We start from the raw sequence: 24,490 nt of genomic DNA, 5'->3' as shown, positions 1-24,490 counted from the left end.
ACTTGTTCATTTTTTCAAGCTGATTTCAAAAGTGCAATTATTTTTTTTATAGGTCAAGTAATTATGGAGGTGATTAAGAGTACACTACTATTTGTGGAGACGATAGGTAGAAAAAATCTAGACCGAAAGCTATAATTATAGTACGAGTGGACAGCTGAATGTTTAAGGAGTGAAATGCTGCAGGCAGTTTTCAAATCCAACAATGAGCAATTTAGCAGTTCATCAAAGTCTATTGTTTACACCATGGCCTCTAGGTCACAAGAACAAGAGAAAAAAAATTATAGGAAAATGAAAAACAAGAATCTGCTTGCAGCACTTCAAGCTTTATGCATTTAGCTTTATATACCAATAAAATTACAGCTCTAGCTGTCCTAGATTTTGAGATGTTGCTACAAACAAGCAGGGTGAATGAAAAACTCATTTTGAGAAAACAGCAAAAAACACACAACTTCATATATTCAGGAACATCATGAAATACCAGCCATGACAGGCTAGTATGCCCGTGGCAGATAGTCAGCTTGGGAACTGTTCCTCGCGTGGCGCTTTTTCAAGGCTCGATGTTTTCGACAGATACGCGCTTTCAAGCTGAAGCGTTCATTCGCCGCTGGTCTTTCCCCTTTATGCGGTCATTATTTATTCTGCTGGGGTTGAGGCTCAGTTCTTCTAGTATAGACGCAGACGCTCTGAAGTTGCCTGCATTAAACTTCAGCATTGCCTCCGCCACAGCTGCCTCCACAGTGAAGAGATGCATGGTGCGCCTTCGGTGCAAGAGACCAGATCACTGAGTGGAAGCTCTCATTGCTGTTTTGGGTCTTTCACAGCTGGCACCTTTCAAGCAGTTTATCACTGAAGCGCTCTTATATGGGGAGTAAGGCCTGGCAAACATGAGGAGGCAAGTTGTAAGGATGTTTCGGTGCAAACTCACACTTGGCCTGTGCAGCATTTTGACGGCACCAGGAGTTGGGGCCTGTTGGGCAAAGTGTATGGGTTGGCAACAGTGTCGTTGGAGGTGATGCGATGGTACGTAGCCATCACTGCCTTGTGCATGTGCGTTTTCAGCGCCTACCCGCCTTGTGATAAGGTCTGCTGTCAGTCGATCCTCTCCGCCAAGGCTCTGAAAGCCCGGTACTTTGCGCTTCGTTACAAGGTTGCGCAAAGCTGTGCCCATGTGCTTTTGCAGATTTACGCAATCCTCCTTGTCAATCTATATGTATCCATACGCCTTTTTTTCTTGCAAGGCAAGGTACGTGCGACTGTCCCCATCACTGAGCACAGTGGTGTAGCGAAGGTTGTGCTGTTCAAGAGACTTCCTGAAAAGAATAAAAGCGGCCTCCACTTCCTCTCCTGACTTCTTGTCAGTGCTCTGGCACTGACTGGTGGCTGGCCTACCAATTTTCAAAGGAGGGATTATCTTCTTTGGGGCCCTGCTCACATGCAGCACAGAAATTTCTCAAGACAACATAGTCAATAACAAAACCAGTGAACAGTTCAATCACGGTGCCGACACCGATGTGCGAGAAATGTCTGCGGGTTATCCATGATCCATCGTACGACACCGCGATGTTTCCGGGATTGCTAAGGCACAATTCAGTGTAAAGATTGCGCGCACACTTGCTTGTCAGGTTGCGGGCCACGCGATCCAATGCAGGTGCCAGCTTTCCCTTGACGTAGCTTTGCCATGTCTTCATGTGGAGTCTGCGACGGCTTATGTTCATTATGAAGAACACATCATGCAGGGCTGTTTGGTAATTTCCAGTTGTCTGCATAGCGCGAGCGGTGAGAACGTTCACAGCAAACGGGTTCACTTTTTGTGCACTGTGCACACGCAGCAAGCTCGAATTCGATGACACCACACCGCAGTTCACACACGTGAGAAGCAACTTGACAGCAAGTCCGTATTCATGCTCCTCCCTGACTATATTTAAGCCCCACTACATATGTTGCAATTGGCCACCGCAAGCGTAGTGTTCACTGTATCTAAACTGACAATGGTAAACACAGTCCCGTCAACGGGGCGCGCCGCAGTATCGGTGCCATCACCTAGTAAATCTCACTTCCTCTCCGTCACGGGAGTTGAGAGGCGCTGCAGTTCTTGCGGTTTCCTTTTGCCCTCTTCCAATTCTGCGGGCTGCAGAAACTTCGTGCCGTGGCGCACGCTACCTTCAGTACCTCCGGCAGGTGAAGGGCTTGTTAGGCCTAGGCCTACATCAGAGTTATGGGCGATCGGATCAATGATAGCGCCGGCGGGCACCACGATTTCGACACTTTGCTGGGTTGCAGAGCAGTTCTTGCAGTTGTCAATCAATGAACGTTGCACCTTTCTTCCACCAAATTTATTCTTCATGTGGAATTTTCTTCCCAAACGGATCATCATGCAGCAGACGCTGATGCTAGGGCAATATGGCGGATGGCGCACGGCAGACTGAAATGGGAAGCAGACGACGAGAAAGGAATTCCGCCAATTGTATGACGCCCTCAAGTCACGTGCGCTCAACAACGAATAAGAGAGCGAGCTGGGACCCTTTTTTGGCACGGTAACTGAAAGAATCCAATGGCTGTATAGAACCTGCGTTGGCAGGAAATTGAAGAAAAAAGACCGCTCTTTGAAATGAGGCCAAGATGTCTGCACTAGAATGCGTGAAACAGCAGCTGCGTGTCGCAGGAGAAGTGCCATTTTAGTATTAATTTCGGCCGAAATTTTGCTAGTATCAACAAAATGGACTGCTACGGCTAAAATACTGATCAAATAGTTTAGAAACTCGGTCTGGTTGTGTAAAAAGGGCTGTAGATTTTGGAAACATTTTCAAAAAGTCAGTTTGTTTCGCTATTTTTTCGTCCCAAAAGCTCGGGTCCCCCCTTAAACAGCCATTATATGTTACTGTAAACAAATGAATGATAAACGACACTTGCTGCTGCTGCATCGTTTTTCCCCAGAAAAAGAAAATGTCACTGCGTGACAGCCAGCGCTAAGGATAGAGACACTCACAGTATTTACCGATTGCCATGTCTTGAAATGTGCTTTTGCGACATGAACGTACATGTGGCCGGCAGCCTCCACGTCAACACGTACCAGAGCCGCTCAAGCTGAGTCACGGTACGAATGCCAGCAAATTGTTAGTTTAATTAGTTAACTGACTTATTGTTATTGGGCCACAGTTCTGAGTTTGTGCATGCGCTGAAGCAAACACACACATTGCAATAGTCTGCCATTGCAGCTTCACATCGTGCTTCACATGCGCAGCCGCGCCCCAAAATTGGGTCTGCGACTTCTCATGCGCAGTGCACGCATTTGCCACAGCATTGCGCATCCTTGGCGACAGAAGGCGTGCTACAACTCCTCCAATGCACAAAATTCTAAATTCCAATCGCAGCACAGCTGAGACAAGCAGATATCGCATTTTGTGCTACCCAAAACCTACAGGTGCAGCATAAAGGGCTCTGCTGACCGGCGTTTCCGCAGCACCGCCTAGGCAGCCAGCCAGTCAAGAAGCCAGTCAAGAAGCCAGTCAAGAAGCCAGTCAAGAAGCCAGTCAAGAAGCCAGTCAAGAAGCCAGTCAAGAAGCCAGTCCTCCGTAGTGCCTAGGAACTATGGAGCAGGTTTCTTAACGCGTGTTGCATGCGTTTGTCCCTAGCTGTGCCGGCACTGCAGAGTGGGGTCAAGTTTGGTTACAGTCGGAAGCTGGCTGCCAGAGCAGTGAAATAGGTGAAGCAGCAGGCACTGATGCCCCATTTGGTGACCGCTGTGTCGAACAGACTGTCTCGCACTTGCGTCGCTCGTGCTAAGTCAGTTGTGCTGGATCATAGCTTTCTCGCACCATATGGCGATGTACCTTAAAAATAATATCACAAATGTTTCCGTGGGAGCACTAGGAACTGCAGTAGAGGCGGGGTCGCATATATTGAAAATTTAGAAGGGGCGTCCAGGGCGCCTTAACAACCATGGTTGAACGCAAGTGGTTGAAAGGCCACCGGTGATGCTGGACGCCCCTGCAACAGCATGAGAATACGTCTCGCTACCCTTACGCCCCTTACACTAATAACACGTGGCCGAGATGAAACAACAATCCTCTCAACTTAACCGCTGTGAGAACATGCGGCACTATCCTAATGAGTTTTGCACTCACCTAACCTAACGTGGCTAAGATGCAAAGGCTAGAATCTGCACAGCGTAACCGCTGCAAGAATACATCACACCACCATAACGCCTTTTACCCTAACCTGACCTAAGGTTATCTAAACTAACCTAACGTGGGCGAGATGCAAAGGCAATAATCCTCACGGCATGACATCAGGCAGTGGGATTCATCCATGGCTGCTTAGGTGCTGTGTATGTATTTCACTCAAAGGGGACTACTCAAAAAAGCTCCCAAAAAGTTGTGGACAGCAGCATACGAAAAGCCTGCCAAGAGGGGAGATATACTGCACCAGCAAGCCGGGCCTCTACTACAACCCATACTGCTGCCCCAGAAAAACCAACAATGTTTTTTTGAAGGTAGAGTGCCATAAAGGGGCAAGAAAGGTTAAATCCGGCATGACTGACTCAGCAGCAGCGCCGCAGGCACGAGAAAGTCTATCCGACATACCTTCAGACACAGCGATCACCAAACAGGGCGTCCATGCCAACTGTCTCACTGCGTGGACAGCCAGCGTCGAAGCATAAACTCAACCCTACTCCGCATTGCTGGTATGCCTTGGGGACAAACACATACAACACGCGCTAAGTAACGTCCTCCGAAGTGCCTAGGCAGAGATATATTCAAGGGGCAAAATCCCCCACATTTTCTCTCTCTGCTCTTACTCCTGCCTGCATGCAAACGTCGGGCAATCTCGAATGACCGTCTTGTACCACTTCCTCACCTTCAGCAATTGGGCTGCTCAGGAGCAAGCCACGTCTTTTGAGCCGCTCAAAGAAGTGGGCCATGGTAAAAGTGAGCGGTGGTTCTCTCGAAGAGAGGAAGCCGGTTCCCTCATTCAGTGAGCCATGCCGAGCCATTAAAGCTGGGTCTTCGGCTGGATTTCATGGTTTCGTTTTCTTGCTGACGAGTGGTGGCCAGCGTGGGCAGCAGACTTGCGCTACTAGTATTCGCTCGCTGTATGCACAGCAGTCCCTTTGGTTTTTTGTGCGTCCTATGGCGTGGTGGCAGACGATGCAACCGAAGGGAGAAGCAAAGATTAATTGGCAAAGGATGGCACCATTCGTTCACTGCTGCTGTTCGAACTATGTCTCACGACCCTCACCGATCGCGCATCGTGGGCTGGTGCATCAGCACTTCGAAGGTGAACTTCTTATGCATCCTTAAATTCAACAGGTGAACTTGCAGTTTACGCCCTGGTCTTCATTTGTGCTAATTAGTGTAGTCATGAAAATGTTGCCCATGTCATCCACTTCTGCGCATTTTCTGAGCCTGTATCATTAGCACGTCAATAAAACGAGGCCAATGATCTGTTGTGTTGTAATAAGACTTTTTGTCCTGCTGCATGATGGCATGATTGCCAGTGTGACGCGAGTTCAAAAGAAAAGGAAGAAAAAAGAAACAAATAGAAGCCGAAAGGTATGTGCATGAATGGAGAGGGGTGGGAGCCAGCATCAAAAGAAAACGAGACATGGAAGAGGTGCTGCGCAAGCATACCACAAGGTTGCAGATTTAAGTGAACCGGTGAACCGTTCCACACCGCTCACTGAAGTGGGCAGTCTTGCCCATCTCTAGTAAGCATGCCATTTTGCAGGGCCTGCCTCTGTGCATGTCTCTGCTGTCACATGGTTGCTTGACAAAGTTGTTATGGTGCTAGGTTCAAACTTCACATTTGGGCAAACCATACCCACGGCCAAGGCGCGACATCGTGCGAGGCTTCTTAAACGAACTGTTATGCTCACGCGTCTACCTTCACCAAGAGCGAAAGCCCGGCAAGCCTGTCAACGTGATAATGTGCCGTCAAGCATGGTTATTATTGCATGGTTAGCGCATGGTTGTTTGCGATATGGCGAACAGCCATTTTTTGTAGCAGTAATAATTTACTGATATTTTGCTTTGACGTGGTACCCCACACAAGGTGGCAATACATTAAATGAGATGAGAATAAAGGATCAGCTTAACTTTAGATGGTATCGTCTCACAGAGCCTACAAAGCACGCCACAAGCTTTGGCTAAACGGGATGCGATTAGTTCCACATGTTCATTTCACACTAATTTTTGATTAAATGTAACACCCAAAGTTTTGACGTTAGGAACAAGTTCACTTACTTCAGAGCCAACCTGCAATGCAACAGTAAGTCTTCACTCAGATGTTCTTGTGGAGGTGCAAAAATAACAGCTTTTGTTTTTGTGGTATTTAATTTGAGAGCATTAACCTTACTCCATTCGGCCAATTGTTTCAGTGTGGCATTTGCCAACAATGAGAGATCACTGATATTATGAGACTGAAAAAAAAGGCTGGTGTTGTCCGCATAAATGATGAAGTTCGCGTCATTAGAAATGTTGACAATGTCATTAACATATATAGTAAATAATACTGGTCCTATTATACTTCCTTGGGGAACATCCTGCGTAATTTCCCGGAGACGCGAGTTTTCTGATGAAATCGAAACGAGTTGTTTGCAGAGTAGAACTTGTTGCTGGGCGAGTTGGCTGGGATCTGAAGAATACATTGTTGCACCAAAAAAGGAAAATAAAGACTTCAGCGCTCAATCTGTCTTTTCGCACTCTTCCTTCTCAAGTCTTTATTTTCCTTTTTTGGCGCAACAATGTATTCTTCAGAGTTGTTTGCTGTGGTCAAGATTGTAAGAGTTTGAAAGAAATGCCCCGAAACCCATAATGCTCTAGTTTAGTAAGCGAAGCGATGATTTAGCCTATTAAATGCTTTGGAGTAGTCCACGAAAATTCCTAGCATTAGTTCCTTATTTTCGAAACCATTTAAAATGAGCTCTTTTTGGGTTAGCAGAGCCATTTCAGTTGACATTCCTGCACGGAACCCAAATTGTTTATTTGATATGATGGAATGTTTATCACATAATGACTTTAGTCCTTTACAAGTAACTTTTTCTAGTCCCTTGGATAGGACAGGCAGTACTGAGAGTGGCCTGTAAATCGACAGCATATTTTTGTCACCGGACTTGAATAAGACTAACTTTCGCATGTTGCATATCTTCAGAAAAAATTAGTTGACAGTGATAGGTTAAAAATATGAGTAAGTACTGGGAGCAAGAGATCAAGCACAAACTTAAGTTTTATTTGAAGCCCGTTCATATCACGGGATTTACTATTTTTTAATGACATGAATATCGTGCAAACTTCATGTGGATCTGTAGGTTGAAGAAAAGCTGTTTGTGCGTTCCGTGTGCCCAAATACTTGGTTACTGCTGTGTCGCGAGTACTTTTTTCCAGACATTAAACACATTTGCTAATTCTTTGCCTCCTAGCATTCCATCCTCAACTGTAAGTTCAAAGTCTACACTATTGTCGGAATGCAAAAGCTTTTTAATTTCGCTCCATAAGACTGCTCCGATTACTCACCTCTTCAAATAGATTCTCATAATACAGCTTTCTAGCATTTCGTACAAATTTCGTAACATAGTTCCGGTATTTCCTAAAGATTGCAAGATCAGGGTTCCTTGTTCCGACAAACTTATGATACAGTGAATCCTTCCAGGATCATCATAAGGTATTCATCATTAAGCCACTGTTTCTGTTTTCTAGTTGACTTCTTTACTCATATTTAAAGGAGTTGTCATACGCTTCCTTAAGGGAGTGCATGAGTTGATCATATGCATCATCAGCACCCCGACACAGAAGCACCGAACTCCAATCAATATTAATTTTTCGCCAGGAAGTGTTTTGTAATTAATTTCCTGGAAAAGAAATGACCGAGACTGACACACTGGTTTTGAAGCCTGATGAAGCTTACAGAACATGTATATCGGCAAATGATCGCTCATATCTGATACAATCACTCCCGATTTGGTGGTATCTTCAGAACAGTTGATGACTAGATCGAATAGTGTTTCAGATGTATGACTTACATGCGTAGGTTCTGTAATAACATTCCTACAGTAAAGAGTGGAGGAGTAGTGGTAGTTCCTGGGATTGTGAAGTACTTTGTAAAAGATTAACATTGAACTCGCCACTAACTGAAAATTCATGTCGTTTAGACACACGAAACTGAGAATCTTTTCAAAAAGAAATAAAGTTATCGGCCTTTCCATCAGGTGGACAATACACAACCACAAAGACACTCTGTAAGCTTACAGAATGTTTTTGTGGTTTGTAAACATTCTGTAAAAACATACTGTAAGCTTAAAACTTCATAATCTGGCGTTATAGCAGAGAACTCAGGGATCAAGGTGCAAGAAAACTCGTTCGATATTAACTGCAGCACGCTGCCTCCGTGACGAGAAGGCCTGTTTAAGAAAGATTGATATCCAAGAAGGTGAAGTACGTCACTCTCTTGCTTGCACGAAGTCTACGTTACCATGATCACATTAAATTAAGAGAAAATTTGCTTAATAACATGGAAAGCTCATCACACTTGTTCTTTTCAGATTGCGCATTCAATTGCAAGAACTTCAAGTAGTTGCAGTCGTGCGGCACTACAATGCCAATGGGAGTATCTATATATAAACAAAAGATAAGATTAACGTGAACAAATAACAAACACATTTAGTGAACGGTGGTGGCACGTTGCATTTTGTCCAAGTCTGATTAACATGAAATATGCAGGACCCGTGATGTTTGTCTGGTGAGCGAAAATCTTTCCGTTCTTAGGCCATGCAAAACGCCAGTTTACTTTTTTTTTCCTAGCAATGGCCATGCCTAGCAGCTTCTTGAGCTGCGGGCAGAGGTGTTCATTTATGTAGACAGACTGGTTATCAGGAAATCCAATCTCATTCGTAGTGAGCCTGTGCTTCCTGGCCTTATTAAGGACCACATCACGTTTAGCCCTGCTCTGGAAAACCACCATGTGATGATCAGAGTCAGGATTTTGCGCCGGAATTCGGTGGCAGACTTCAATGTCCTCTTTTTATGGTCTCCCTCATGACGTTGCCAACTTTTCCAAGTATGCTTACGAGGCTCTCTGACCTCTCCTGCGGAATTTCTTTCACTTAAATATTTTTATTTCTAGAACACTGACCTTGTGCCACAATTTTTATGGCGTTTTCCTGCACTTTCCTTTTCAACGCCTCAATTTCTTGCGCTAGCACTTGTTGCGTTTCTTTCAGTGCCACATTCTCGTTGTTTTACTGTACTGCATTCTTTCTTTAGAGCCTCGGATTCTGCTTATGAAGCCCATGCTGTTCTTCAGCTCTCGTAATTCATTGTGAAATTCGCACTTCAAGTCAGCAATTTCAGTGGTCAAGCTTTTAAGCCAATCGCGAGGACCACAAAGGTAGAGTCTGTGCCATTGCTCACAGCAGCGAATTTTTTCAATAAAAAACACAGCACTTAATGGCAAGAAGCTTCATAGCGAACATCGAAGCAGCTAGGCCAAGCGTTGCCGCAGTGGTGGCTATGGCTGTCAGCGGATCTGCGTGCGAGAGTGCCGGTTTGAGGCGGCAAGGTAATCAAAATGGCAGTGGTGGTGGCTTTGATTAATGCCGTTACGGACCTGCGGTCACGGCAAAACGTCAGGAAAATCTGAGGGGGAAGAGTTCTTGCGTCCGAAATTTCAGATGTTCTGATAAATTCACTCTATGGGGTACGTAGTGGTGCAGTGAAGCTGTCCACATTATCAGGAATCCGGAAAGTCCGTTGTTTACTGTACACCGGCAACTCCTGCAGCCGACAACAGGGCGTCAAAGATGATTCATTACGATTCCTGTCTGTTACTCCAGCCACCATTACCGCAACTTTCGACCTTTTCAATACAATTACAGCTAATTTACCCCGATAGAGGGACAAATTCCCCGAGTTCCTCCAGACTACTCAATATCCCTGAGAATTCCCGGTTTTCCCAGTTGGTGCACACCCTGTGAAGATTCTGGCGATCAGCATTTCCTCGGCCAGAAAGGAAAACAGAAATCCGCACGTTTTTAGGAATGGTAGGTTATTACCAACACTACATCAAGGGCTTCTCTGAGGTTGCTAGCTCACTTACAGACACATTGAAGAAAGATGCCCCTAATCGGGTAAAATGGGACGACGCCAAACAGACTGCATTTGCTTCCTTGAAAGCTGCACTCGCAGATAAGCCGGTCCTCGCAAGTCCTGACTACAAGGCCCTTTCTTATGCAGTGTGACTCCAGCGAAAAAGGGGCAGGTGTAGTATTAAGCCAGGAGAACGAGCACAGGCACAAACAACTGATTCTGTAAGTGAGCCGAAAGTTGACTGCTCGCGAACAAGCCTACAGTACCACAGAAAAAGAATGCGCATGCCTCGTGTGGCTTGTAGAGAAGCTCTTGTGTTACTTGTCGGGTTCAGAATTTATTTATTACAGATCATAGGCCGCTCACGTGGCTTCAACAAATGTCGAACAAAAATGGTAGATTGCTACGTTGGAGCCTCAGTTTGCAACTGTAAGCGTTCAAGGTTAAACACAAGAAAGGATCTCTGCATGCAAGTGCAGATGGCATGAGCAGGGCCTTCTCTCACTCGGCGTCACTAGGCAGTGCAGCAAAGCATTCACTCTGAATTTATCCGGCCTGGGCCTCTCAGGGGGCCTCGCTAGTAGTCAGTTCTGTTCCTTTTACAAAGATTCCAAAACCCTCTGCGTATCGGGTTGGGCCACATACGGCGGTTGTTGTGGTGCTTGCCTTCTTGCCTATGCCCAGGATCTTGGCCATGGACGCCTCAACGAACAACCCTCCAACGTCTGCAGTTACCTGAGAACCTGGTACCCGATCCGTCTACCCCACAGTAACTCAATACTCCAGAACCACTTCACACCACGGGCTCCTCTGTCAAGAATGTGCCCGATTTGGCCATGGACACCTCCACGAGCAACCCTGTGGCCTCTGGGGTCACCAGAGGTCCTGGCCCCCGATCAATTTACGCATCAGTAGCACCCAGTACGCCGGAATCACTCCGTAGCCTGGACCCACCTGGTGAGACTTCGCCCGCTTGAACTACTTAAAAGGAAACACAAATGTGCTGTTCTGTTAACCTCGACAAACTTTCGAAAGTAAGTTCTTGTTGCAGGGCGGACGTTCTGGGAACACTCCCCCCCCTTCGTTCTTCCATGGGGAGGAGCTGTTGCACTTATGCGGATGCCCGGTGCCAGTGCCGTGTATGGCCGAAGCCCTGTCAGCGTGATAATGTTGATAATGTAATGTCAGCGTGATAATGGTTGTTATCGTGAGGAGGGTTGAGTTTCCCTCTCCCTTCGTGAAGGCGAGGCTTTTAAAGAGGATAGCGGAGGCACGCCGAGGATGTTGTGTATCTACCGGCAGCAGTTATGCCAGATTAAAATAATGTTCGCCGTTCAGCGTCATATTCTTGTCTCGGCTCGGAGCCCTGCTCGGCCAAACTTAACAGGACTGACAGCAGAGACTGTTTCATTCTCAGTCAATATTAAGAGATCTGCAATTTGGCCCCAAAATACTTCCGAGATAAAGAGCAATAAATATGTGGCACGTATGGGAAATGATTCAGTGCCACAGCAAATTTCGACTTGGCCACTTTTTCTAGATATGCGAGTAAGAGTTAACGAGGTACTACTGTATATGATAACAGCACCGAATAAGTGTGCATTTCTAGCGGAAAATTTGTGCTGTAGGAGAGGACCAAAAATGCAACATTAGCACTCTATGCAACTTCACATGCATAGGCCCTCTTCTATGTAATGAACATATGAAATAAAGTTCTATTCATTTGAGCTGACGTTTTTGTATGCAGGTGCATCATGCGGTCATCATGGCTGTGGCTGACAACCTTCGTAAGGTAGAAAAACAAAAACAAACATGGTCTTGTTCCGAAAGAAGACCACTGTTTAATGTATGCACAGTCGCCCACAAGAAAAGTGGCAAACAGGCATGGCATCCCCGCGGCTTTTCCTGCTTCAAATAAGCTTGCTGAGCTTTGCCCGAGGATTACAACAGAAGGAGCCGGATGATGCGGTTGCGGAATAAAGCCTTCAGAAACATGAAATGTGCCACGGATGAGGTATACGAATGTGTATGCTCCCCTGCTGCATGAATGAATGTGCAGGGGAGCATGCATTGTTAATTCGAAAAGAGGAGCGAACTTGCCCACTTATTGCAATGCATGCAAAGGATGTGAACTAGTGTTCCAAGAACATTCTAGGCACAAGCAAGAGCAAAATAACCCGTGAGCTTTTAGAAGCTTTTAACATCAATGAAAAGGGCGATTACTGTAAGTGATACTTCTGTCACCTTGTATGGCATAGAAAAGTTCTGCACAGCTTTTGCCAACTAGAGGCAAGCTTGATTTGCCATCTCCTCTTCCTTCCCCTCCTTTTCGGCACATGTGAACAATGCTTACACATGCAGTTTCCAAACGAATAAAACCAGATTATAGGTTGCACTCTTTCCATCTACTTTGTTTTTCCTGTGTTTGTCCTTTTGAATGAGCAACTCCTCCTAACATAGCCATGCACGAACTCGCCCAGCAGGAAGCTTGTCTAAACAATAACACTACAAAATGACAACTACAAATCTGAGTTCGTCGTTACACCTGTGGAAGTGAAGACAGGCAATTCACATGTGGCACGAAGCTCTTGTGTGTGAATGGCTCCTTCATTAATGTCACAACACCTACACCATAGCAAAGCAGCACCGGAAATGTACAGTGCTCAGCAATTAAACCGCGATACTCTGAGCACATAGCTGGCACCTTTTTCCGCCACAGGTAAGCACTAGGTGACCGACCCGGGACTAACAATGCAGTCACGCTCAGTCGCAAAGGTTCTCGCTTTCACTGCATACCACGCTGCATCAGCTCAGTGTACCCAGCGCTTGTTGTCTGTGCAAAAAGCGCCGGCAACCATGCGTTTCGAGTATAACTTTTCAATTGTAGAGAACTGTACATACTGTTGCATACAGACTGCACATATCCAGTCTTTTTATCATTCCATCTGGCGAGACCCTTATGGAAAACAATTGGCCTAACCAGCTTTAGTCATATTTCAGTAACTGCTCGTGCACCCAAAAACGCAACCTGTTTGATCAGGTGTGGTTTCACGTGGCATCTCAGCAACACAAACGAGAAAATAACGACAGAACATTCAATAAATGTAGCCGGTGGCAGCCCCTGTCACATGATGCCATTACATTCGCTGTGCTGCTGCACAAAGGCAACCAGTCGAAACTTCTCATGCCTGGCGCCCATAGAAAGACAATGTAATGAGGGTTTTCAGAGATGAGATGCTCAGTGCGATCATGTCATCCAAACTAGCACTGCTGCTCGCTCTACTGAAAAAGCTCTGCACTGATACGCATGCGTTCCATTCTCCCAATCTTGCCTTTGGAGCTGGCAGCCTGTTGGGCTGGCGCAGTGGTGGTCGCTGCGATGACTGTTTCACTGGCTTCTGGCCAGCAGTGGCTGCCTTGTGGCTGGCTGGGGCGGGCTTCTTAGCAGCTGTCAGGTTCTCTAACCCAGCCTGCACCAAAGCAACATAAAAAAGCAAGCATGTCCAGCCAGTGACACCATGTTTTGCAAAATGTGAAGAACTGATGTGCTGCTAACCTCTGGAAAATTAAGCAAGCTTACGTAAAATTGAAACAAACGGAGATAAAAATGGATCGCATATTCAAAACAGGCACATACCTTTAGATAGTAAGTTTGTAGTACCATACCTTAAAGAATATTGATTAATGAAAGATGTTTGGTCTTCACCTAAACGAGTAACTAATGGTACGTTGTAGACCATTTCTTTCTTTAAATAAGGTCCCTGACCTCAATATCTGAGAACTTAGTGGCAAGCCTCAGAGGCGAGGTACAATGTCTTGGTACCGGTACTCAATGTCTTGGTACTGGCTTATGCTGCTACGTCGGGCAAGTAGCAGCATAAAATATTACTGGGTGGGCAAGCCCAAAAGCATCACACTTTCCACTCCTAGCTTGTGTATCAAGACACAAGCAGCAACAAACTTGACACACCAAGTACTGCAAGCAACACATTTGTTCTTAGATCACAGACTTCATTGTTGCCCATTTTCCCTAATTGGAGTGAGCAAATGTGACCCAAAAATGGTGTCGCAGGGTACCTTTAAGAAATTGTGGCATCTAACAGTTCCTTGCCACATTGAGCAACACCAATAGTAGACTCGCCAAGAATACTGTGCTGTGTTCACCGAAATACCACAGCTGCACTACTTGACCCACATCTTTGTTTCAATGCATTAATCTTGGAAACAATACGCACAAGGTCAACACCACCAGTCAAGCCTGTATACTCTATGGATTGTCAGTTTGTTCCCAAGACAACTTTGTCGCACAGTACACTTGCCAGTTGCCTTTTGAGATCACAATGGTATTTTGTTAGCACACCACAGTGGTTCACACATACCCGGAATGAGTATTCTAAGCCTCTGAGCAAAGAGTAGCAAAGCACACCACTGGTATCCTGGTATCTTCAAGTCATACTTGCACAGTGCACATACATACAACACCATAAGGTGCTACCAATGTCTTCCAATACTTTCAATCTGGTCACAAAACTTCTGCATAACATTATGGGAGAGCTACGTATATAGTGGGCGCACCACAGCGCAAGTAGAAGGTGGACTGGAGCACACATTAATGAATGCCACGGGCATTCTGTGCATGTGCTTGCTATGGCACAAGGGTCTATTACCTATATTGGCGTGCGAATATTGCAGTGTGCATATGGCCACCATGTTTCTGTGCAGCGTTCAACAATTTCTTAACTACAACGCCTCGATTCATTTTCAGGTTCAACTGCATTGGCAACAGTGGCTTAATTTATAATTCAAATTGATTGAATGAAATTGAATGAATGAATGTGGTGTTTATTGGCGCAAGGGCCAGGTATGGCCAATGAGTGCCATGTCCATAGTAATGAGTTCTCAGTGTAGTTACAAGTTGTACGAAATAGATGCAATGTGGCTGTAAAGGGGCCTTAAATATAGTTGCTCTAAAATGCGTAAAATGTGTATGTAATAAGAATATGGCAACGCCAAATGACGTGTACTATGAGCATTAAAAGGCATTTCGTAAGAATGATACAATATACAAAATATGTCAGATGCTATTGCCTCATTAGAGCACTTGAAACACAAGGGCCTAGAGACATGTGCTATAAAAAACAATTATCACAACGACATCTTCTCGAAAGAGGATGCACTAAGAATGTAATGGACTTGTAACATGTAGGATAACACCATTAAAAAGCCGAGGACTGCTTTGGCGTTAAAAAGTGGTTCTTTGCCAAGAAACAGCCGGGTGAAGTGGGATACAATAGCGGTATGCCAGAGGAAAATGTTTCTCTCAGCTTCCGTTTTCAGACACTCCAGTAGGACGTGGATGTCAGCCTCTCCCACATCTACCACAGGTTGGAGGGTCATTTCCAGAAAGTAGAAAATTATGGGCCCCAAATGTGCATCCTATTCTGTCAGAACAGGACATCTGTCTGCTGCGATTTTGTTGTGGAGGGCCAAAAACATAACCGTGGCTTTATCACGCGCAGCTTATCAGTTTCTGCATCCCACTTGCGTTGCCAGTGGTTTCAAAGTTTCTTTTGTAAGAAAGGCTTCAGATCTGTGACAGGGACAGCAGCGCTAGGATTAACAGCATGCGATGCAACTGACGTGACCATCTTGTCTCCCAGAACGTTGCCCTCGATGCCCCTATGGCCAGGCACCCAGAATATTATGATATGCTGGTTACATATATATGCTTTGCACAAGACTGAATAGAGTTCACTAAATACTGAATTTGTGTGTATAGAGAGACATCAAGCTTTCACGACGCTTAGGGAGTGTGTATACATAACTGCTTTGTGGAGTTTTGATTTTCTTATATGCTTCATAGCCAACAATAGTGCGTAGGCCTTGGCCATAAATATACTTGTTTCCGGATGCAGTACATCGGATTCCGAGAGGGATGGACCGACGGCTGCGTAGGTCACCCCGGCATGCAACTTTGAAGCGTCTGTGTAGAACTCTGTGCACGAGTGCTTGTACTGAAGTTCTAGGAAGTGCATTCGGATTTCGACCTCTGGAGCGTGCTTTCCAACTCCTACAAAGGAGGTGTCCAACCACCTGCCACTCCAAAGGAGATAAAAGCATGGTTGGATGCATTAAGCGATGCTCGGGCAGTGGGACATGCATTTCATCATTAAGCTCCCTCACATGCAGCGAGAAAGGCTGTCTTACAGAGGGTTGATTGCAGAAAAGTGTAGCAAACGTCATATTGGTAATGGTATTAAAACATGGACGTTCATGATTAGAGTGGATTCTGAGAAAATATGTGAGGCTGCTGCATGTTTTCTGCAAGTGGAGTGACCACTCATTTGATTCTGCATACAAGCTTTCAATCAAGCTTGTCCTGAAAGCGCCAGTGGCTAAGCGGATGCCTAGATGGTGGACAGCATCCAGCATCATTAGCGCACTCAGGGCGGCAGAGTTATATACAATGGCACCGTAGTCTAATCGTGACCGAATTAGGCTCCCGTAAAGGTTCATTAAACACTTCCTGTCACTACCCCAAGTAGTGCAGGGCAGAAGTTCAGGACAGTTCATTATTTTTGGACATTTCTCTTTAAAATATTTAATGTGTGGAATGAAAGTGAGCCTATAGTCAAGTATAATACCTAGAAATTTGTGCTCTTTGTTGACAGATATTTGTTGTTCACACACTTCTACACAAGGAGGTTACAGGATTTGAAACCTATTTGAATGTTGTCGACGTAGACAATAAAAATGGCTGGTGGTTATGAAGCATGAAGTGTGGTCATCTTAACGATAACGAGTGTGTGCTGAGGACACCTCCCTGGGGTACACCAGTTTCCTGTTTCAATGGACATGACAGCACATTGCCGATTTTTACCCGGAAGGTACGATTGGACAAATAACTTTCTATTAGGTTTAGCATATTGCCATGAATGCCCATTTCGGACAAGTCTCAAGATTCCATAGCACCACGTCGTGTTGTATGCCTTCTCTATATCGATCATGAGAAGCCAACAAACACTGACACCAAGGACAACATAGGGGAAATTACTTGTGCTGAATAAATGAAATAAAGAAACGATAAATTAGTGGAATTAAAGTGGATGAAAGAACAACTTGCTGCAGGTTGGAGCCGAACCCACAATCTTCGCATTTCGCGTGCGATGTTCTACCAATTGAGCTACCACGGCGGCGTTTCCCCATCCACTTTCTTGGGTATTTATGTGTACTAGTAGAACCCTGGGAGTGTTAGCCAGCGTGGTCCAGTGTTTCTGTTCTGAACCAACAAATGACACTTGCTGCATATTATTCAGTGCTGGCTGAAGACAGCCAGAAACTGCACGAATAATTTGGTATGGTGCCTGTAGGCAACAACTGTCAATAAAGGTTTAAATGATTTTGCCAAAAGTTCCCTTCACATGTTCACTCTACAAACGTCAATGCTGGAATAAATGTGGGAGGTGCCTTTCCTTGCAGAAAATTTGCATGATGGTGCAGCCCAGCGATCTGGCACAGCAGACTGTTCACCTACATACGCGAGCGTTTCTGGTGCCACCATCTGTCCCTATATGAAACTTTCCGGGAAGTTTGATGACTAGATGAAAAGTATTGAAGGAACCTGGCGCTACTTTCAATAAATAAAATAATTTGTCTCGTTGCAGGAGCTAACCACAAAACAAAACTACGGGCACAACACGTGACCAAATGATGGAAAGTTTCTGCACAGCGCACTTTGTGAAGGGCCTTTATCAAAGGAAAAATGAAGGCATGTAACCTGCAATCTCCAGCAGCCACTTGCCACAAGCCGATTGCAATAAGTTTTGCATATGCTAGCCTAACTAGAGGCGCCACTTACAGCTTTCTTTTTTTTTTACTTCACTTGGCATTCACAGCTTTTCCGGTCACCAATTGCTGGCTCTGGTAACTGATGACAGCATAAGCAGCCAATGTGCCTGCATGTTCACTTAAATGAACGCGATATTGCACTCTACTATGCAGTTTTGTTTGCTTTTATCGCTACCAAATGTGCATGCTTCCAAACAAATGTTTGTTGGAAGTCGTGCTTATTGTGTATGTGAACTTCATAACTATGACTTAAAAGGTGCTATACGCCTCGTGCACCGCCTATAGAGGCGCCACTGAAAGCCACCTAGCGGACGCTTCCAACAGTACACGCGGGAGCAGTAGCAGACGACCCTTTGCAGCAAGGATGGCTGAAGTTCGCGGCTGCGATTTTTCCTTTTTTTCGGGTGCCAGGCTGCTGCTTCTGCTGTGACAGCTGTAGGGGAGATGCTGACCTCTGTGCGAGCGGGTATGAACACGATGTTACCGGTGTTTGGGACAACATGGTCCACATATGTGCAAGGTGTGTCCCGCAGACAAATGCCATGAACCCCATTTGCATGACATGGAGCTCATGTTCACTAGCCGATAAATTTTGTTGAGTGATGCGATTTCTCGATGGTTTTTTTTTATTCTACCCTTGCCGCAATGCTGCTTCTGTACCTGAATAATAAGCACCTGTCGTCATTACAGGCTTATATGAAACAAATCCGCACGGTGCAATCTCTGCATATGCCGTTGTGGTTTTTCTGCTGATGAATACATGTGACATCGCCGAATAAGTGCAGTCGAAGTCGCCTCAAGAAGAGTAATTGCCAATTTATTGATGGAAACGCGTACACTAGCCAACGAAGTCACCAAACACACGGGTTAATAAAAGCGCGTGTTAGTGCTGTACCGCCGATGCAATTCTGCTGCATACGCCAATGAACTACAGTTCCCGCTGCAGTTTGTGCAATTTTAAATTCCCCAAGGGAGCTGCTTGGAAACGTACAAAGCTAAAGACTGACTAACTTTTCAGTACTTTCTTTATATTGCTAGAGAGAGGTGCCACATGATATATTTAAAGGCAGAGCAGCGCCAGTCAAAGTAGATGAGCGCTGGCGGCAAGGCCCGGTTTAGTCGTCTGCAGCATAAGTATAAGAAAGAATTCAGTTGAGTACAAAACACACATGCAAGAAGGGACTATGTGACGAAACAAACAAATCACTCGGCGTGTTAAGTTTGCTCAGGCAGCATCGAGGTGTCACGACTTCCCAAACGGGACGAGAACTTTCCAGCGAGAAATAGAATAAAAATACCATACGCAGCAGCCATTAGCAATTCTCGCCCTGAACTACCTATTTTCTAAACAGATTTCCAAAAACGCAAAAATATCTAAGATGCCCTCGTGCGAAAAGAATAAAGCTATTAAAGAAGCACTTCCTTGTTATCATTCCGATAAGACACAGCGTGATTTATACCCTTCACAAACAAAGCAGGGTGAAAACTTCGCAGCGCAAAAGAATCAACTAGAGTTATGCATGGAGCAACTAGCAACAGTTAAAACATGTGCAAAGCCACGCATAAAATAGATGTAAAAACATGAAGTGCGCGACAGCTGGTACGAGGATTTACTGCGCCACATGAAACCAACCATTTTAGTTCTTGCAAACTTCAGTATCTTTAACATACAACGCAATGCGCTCGTGCAGTCGTGCTGCCTAGCTAGCGCAACGCGGTAAAGAAGCGGAAAACAATATAAGCGGCAAACAGCATTCCAAACTTTAGCGAAATGCCTTTAAACCTCATGCTGCACTGCAGACGAACTTCGTTGCTCACGCGTTTAACTATGATCGAGGGGAAAAAAAAACACCGACGAGACAAAGGAAAGGATGAGAAGAAATTTCCCTTCGAAGCGACGATATCCCTTTTTGCTACCGTTGCTCCCGCTGATGAGGCTTTGACGGGAATGATTAGAACCGTATCCTTGGCCCGTTTTCATCAATATTTGAGCCCCCCACCCTGCAACAATTCTTCGACATTCCCTGAAGCTTTGGCCACCCCACAGGTGCGAGTGGTGTTTCCTATCTTGCTCTGAAAACGTGAATAAGACAGAAGCACGATCAACGACACAACAAACTACGGCGCGCGCCAAGCTCCTCTCCCGCGTGTTCTGCGCAAGGCCGCCACCAGTGGCGCATCAGTCGGCGTGCACGGCGCCTATACCAGCAAGACTGGACAGCCTGCCTAACAATGAGTTCACTGAATTGGTCAAACAATTAAATTCTGGGCTTCTACGTGCCAAAACAACAATATGATGAGGCACGCCACAGTGGACCACTCCGGATTAATTTTCACCACCCAAGAGATATTGAATGTGCACCGAATGCACGATACATGGGTGTTCTTGCATTTCACCCCCATTAAAATGTGGCTGCCGTGGTCGAGATTCAATCTCGTGCCCTTTCGCTTAGCATTCAAGGCCTGTCACAGCGCCTAAAAAAGATTGTGTCCCAATACGGGACTGACATTTTCAGTGAACAGGCTCAATGCTTTGGTCGGCAGTGCTGTCCCCGAGAGCACAAGCAGTGTCGCAGGACCTGACAACATTCAACCAAGCACGTGGGTGTGCACCAGCTGCACAGTTGATCACCTGTGCAACACTGCAATAAATTCTTTAGCGAGCATCTGACTCCAATGTTAAATTGGACAACCACATGCTCATGGTGACTGCAGCACTTCAAAGAAGTGTGTGCATCAGTGATGCATGCTCCACTCCCATGATACGCACTGCAGGTGCCACATGACCAAGCAGTAAAAACAGAATCCAAGCAGTGCAACATCTTAACTAGCCTTGGTGCTACGAGTCAGCGAATTTGCTGTGTCATGATGCCACCGTGAAAATTGCCCTTGAACCCTTTAATGCTGGAATCATTGTTGCAGGAGATTTTAATGTCATTAAACCCTCGCAATTCGATGCCACCAATATTTTGCATGAAGACTGAACTTTCTACGAATGTCACGGTTGGAAGCATTGTCCCAAATGCATGACAACCAGCACTTGAGCCAGAAAACACTTCCAGAGCAGAGGCTAAACTTAATTTGTGACAAGTGGCGTTGAAGATCTAAGGTTAGTATCAAATATTTTCATTTCTTCACCCTTGCCTGGTCTCGTTCTATTAGGTGCAAGCAGTACGGCAGAGTTCCTACGTCTCCTAAGCTTGGAGCGGCCGAAAAATGTAACTTGGGTGAACAAGACATTCCACAAAAGCATTTCTGCAGCGACTTAGAAACGAAGCCTAGCATTCGGCATGACTTATGTTCAATGAACTTGAGAAAATGACAAGAAACGCTAGGCTGAGTAACAAGCAGTGCAAGAGTTGGTCATTTCTTGCTGACCTAAGATGTGGGGGCGTCATGGCATAAATGCGAGCAAATACAGTCATTGCGGGCTTGCCTCGAGCAATGGTCACCCGAGAGGTGCTACAACACAGCATATTCATGTCATACGAAACTTCGGCTAGAAAACAGCAGAACTAAATCGACGAGAACCGGCGCAAAACGACGTGCGATAACAATAGACGCGACAGAAACCTAACGCTTTTATTGTACGAAAACGGAAGTGCTTAAGCCAGCCACAACCCCACGCAATAAACTGTTTCAAGAAATTAACACAGCTCCAAAGCCGCGCCTCAGTCGTGACAAACAGCGCTGCGTGGCTTCGTGTGCTGAGTGACAAGCCACACTTCAGTCGAAGCGGGCCGCGAAAAAAAAAAAAAAAAAAAAAAAAAAAAAAAAAAAAAGACTGCAACGTGGTGCGTTCAAGCAAGTCACTGAAGCGCGCTCCGGCGCCTTTAGGCGGGTTTGACTGCACCACGGCTGGTTCGCCAAGCTCGAACCCGCGGTGGTCGGTATTCCTGCGAGACAACCACATGTGACGAGGGCTAGACGTAGACAAGCCATCGAAAACAGCATTCAAAACTCACTGCGGTTACACATTAGCAGAAAGGAACAATAGCCGCGGCGGGACAGGTGAAGCCCTAGAGACGTTAATACGCAGATTTTCAAGAACAAATTCCGGCCGAATATTCAAAACAAACCAGTTACTACTAACACAAATTGAAAAATCTTCCATGACAGTCGCGTCAGAGGAGCGGACCGCAGTTTAAGCAGGTCCGCCGAATGCGAAGACACGCAAGCTACGAGAAGCAGTGAGTAAAGCTCTAGCCGCGAAGGCCGCCACAAACCAGACATAGCAGCAGCCGAAAAGCCCACGGCAACGGCTTCCGCCAAACGAGGGTTACTGTATCGCTTCACTACACCGTTCTAATACGCATAGCCTTCGGAGGTCACTCACCCATCTTGAAGAACGCCCGAAAGTGGCCATGTCTGAAAGACCACACGAACTGCCTTGCTCGGTACGCTTCCACCCGGCACCAATCGGCCCTTTGAATATGCCGCTATTACCGTGCGCAGCCGAACCCGAAGCTCCAGCCCGTTTGAGTGGTTTGAGGAGCTCCACACCTATACGAGGCGCAGACAGCTCACAGCACCACGCGCCACGTGATCCTTTTCAGCCAATCGTCAGTCGTGTGAAACAAATGATGAGAAAAAATAGTCCTGTTACCGTTACACGGCGGCGTTACAATCCCCACACTTACAAAAAAAAAAAAAAAAAAAAGGAATTCGCTTCTTGTTTGATTAGATCTACGTAAAATAACTAAAATTATTGGATAATCTTTAAATGTATAATTAGCATGAGGACGCTTCTCTTTCCAAAGTTTTCTGCAGTCACGTGACAGTAGTAATCCGCTGCATGAAGCATAGAGTTTCTCACTATAACACCTAGAGGGTAATCTGGCTCCACCGCCTATGGGAGTTTCTCAAGGGGGCACCGTGCCGTCATGGGAATGATGGTATATGTGTCTTCGAGGCTCGTGTTGTAAAACGCTTCGTCTAAAACGTGGATATGGCTGTGCAAATAACGCGTTCTCAAAGTAAAATCTTCATAAAATGTTTCCATTCACGTATATTACATCTTTACTCACCCACGATGCATGACCAAGCGAAGAAAAACATGAACAGTCGACAAACTGTTTCAAAGCGAGCGGGAACCTTGTCGTCTGTCCTCCAACTTTGGCGGCCCGCTGATACTTTTTACGTAACATGTAGTCGTACACGCAATAACAAGTTCTCATAGTTAAACAAAACATGTTTTCGCGTAATAATAAAGCTAAAACAGCTTTCACGTGCTGTTCTAGTAGAAAATGAATCATTGTGACAGACGGAACGGTACTTGCCAAGCGCGTCTTCAAGGTGTCCTGTCTCTACGAGAACGATGCCAATCCGAATCCACAATATACCGACATTCCCATGCATACCACAGCGCAGCAGCGCCAGCTTTCCCTCTAGGTAATGTAGTGAGAAACTCTATCGCATGGAGGAAGGGAACTCAGGAGAGGCCCTGACGTCACTATTTGCGGAGATAAGCCGACCATACAGTTTCTCACTATAACACCCATGATAACACCTAGAGGGTAATCTGGCTCCACCGTCTATGGGAGTTTCTCAAGGGGGCACCGTGCCGTCATGGGAATGATGGTATATGTGTCTACGAGGCTCGTGTTGTAAAACGCTTCGTCTAAAACGTGGATATGGCTGTGCAAATAACGCGTTCTCAAAGTAAAATCTTCATAAAATGTTTCCATTCACGCATATTACATCTTTACTCACCCACAATGCATGACCAAGCGAAGAAAAGCAAGAACAGACGACCAGCTGTTTCAAAGCGAGCGCGAACCTTGTAGTCTGTCCTCCAACTTTAGCGGCCCGCTGATACTTTTTACGTAACATATAATCGTACACGCTATAACAAGTTCTCATAGTTAAACGAAACATGTTCTCGCGTAATAATAAAGCTAAAACAGCTTTTCACGTGCTGTTCTAGTAGAAAATGAATCATTGTGACAGACGGAACGGTACTTGCCAAGCGCGTCTTCAAGGTGTCCTGTCTCTACGAGAACGATGACAATCCGAATCCACAATATACCGGCATTCCCATGCATACCACAGCGCAGCAGCGCCAGATTTCCCTCTAGGTAATGTAGTGAGAAACTCTATGAAGCCGAGCACCCCTCTATGGAGCACCCGACCATGGATGGGTGGATGGATGATTGAGGCTCAATCCTTTGAATCAGGCGGTGGTGGCGCGCGCCACCTAGCCTTTAATGGTTCTATATGAATGCATACCTATGTATAGGTAGGCTCATAGAGTTTCTCACTACATTACCTAGAGGGAAATCTGGCGCTGCTGCGCTGTGGTATGCATGGGAATGCCGGTATATTGTGGATTCGGATTGACATCGTTCTCGTAGAGACAGGACACCTTGAAGACGCTCTTGGCAAGTACCGTTCCGTCTGTCACAATGATTCATTTTCTACTAGAACAGCACGTGAAAAGCTGTTTTAGCTTTATTATTACGCGAAAACATGTTTTGTTTAACTATGAGAACTTGTTATTGTGTGTACGACTACATGTTACGTAAAAAGTACCAGCGGGCCGCTAAAGTTGGAGGACAGACGAC

The 24,490-nt window shown here is 45.6% G+C and overlaps 1 protein-coding gene across 1 annotated transcript in view; it reads right to left on the bottom strand.

The window, feature by feature from the left end:
- Positions 1-22,451, bottom strand: part of CycB (Cyclin B) — a 156,402-nt gene extending 133,951 nt beyond the window's left edge. The window contains exons 1-2 of the mRNA XM_075698242.1: positions 22,264-22,451; positions 13,412-13,549 (exon numbers count right to left, since the gene is read on the bottom strand). Of these exons, the coding sequence (XP_075554357.1) occupies positions 13,412-13,549; positions 22,264-22,293 (168 nt within the window). The 5' untranslated portion in view covers positions 22,294-22,451. The remainder of the gene's footprint in view (positions 1-13,411; positions 13,550-22,263) is intronic.
- Positions 22,452-24,490: the final 2,039 nt, after the last annotated feature.

Source organism: Dermacentor variabilis, chromosome 7 (genome assembly GCF_050947875.1).
Source record: "Dermacentor variabilis isolate Ectoservices chromosome 7, ASM5094787v1, whole genome shotgun sequence".
Taxonomy (NCBI): domain Eukaryota; kingdom Metazoa; phylum Arthropoda; class Arachnida; order Ixodida; family Ixodidae; genus Dermacentor; species Dermacentor variabilis.
The sequence above is the reverse complement of the archived record's forward strand: the minus strand, read 5'-3'. Positions and strand labels throughout refer to the sequence as shown.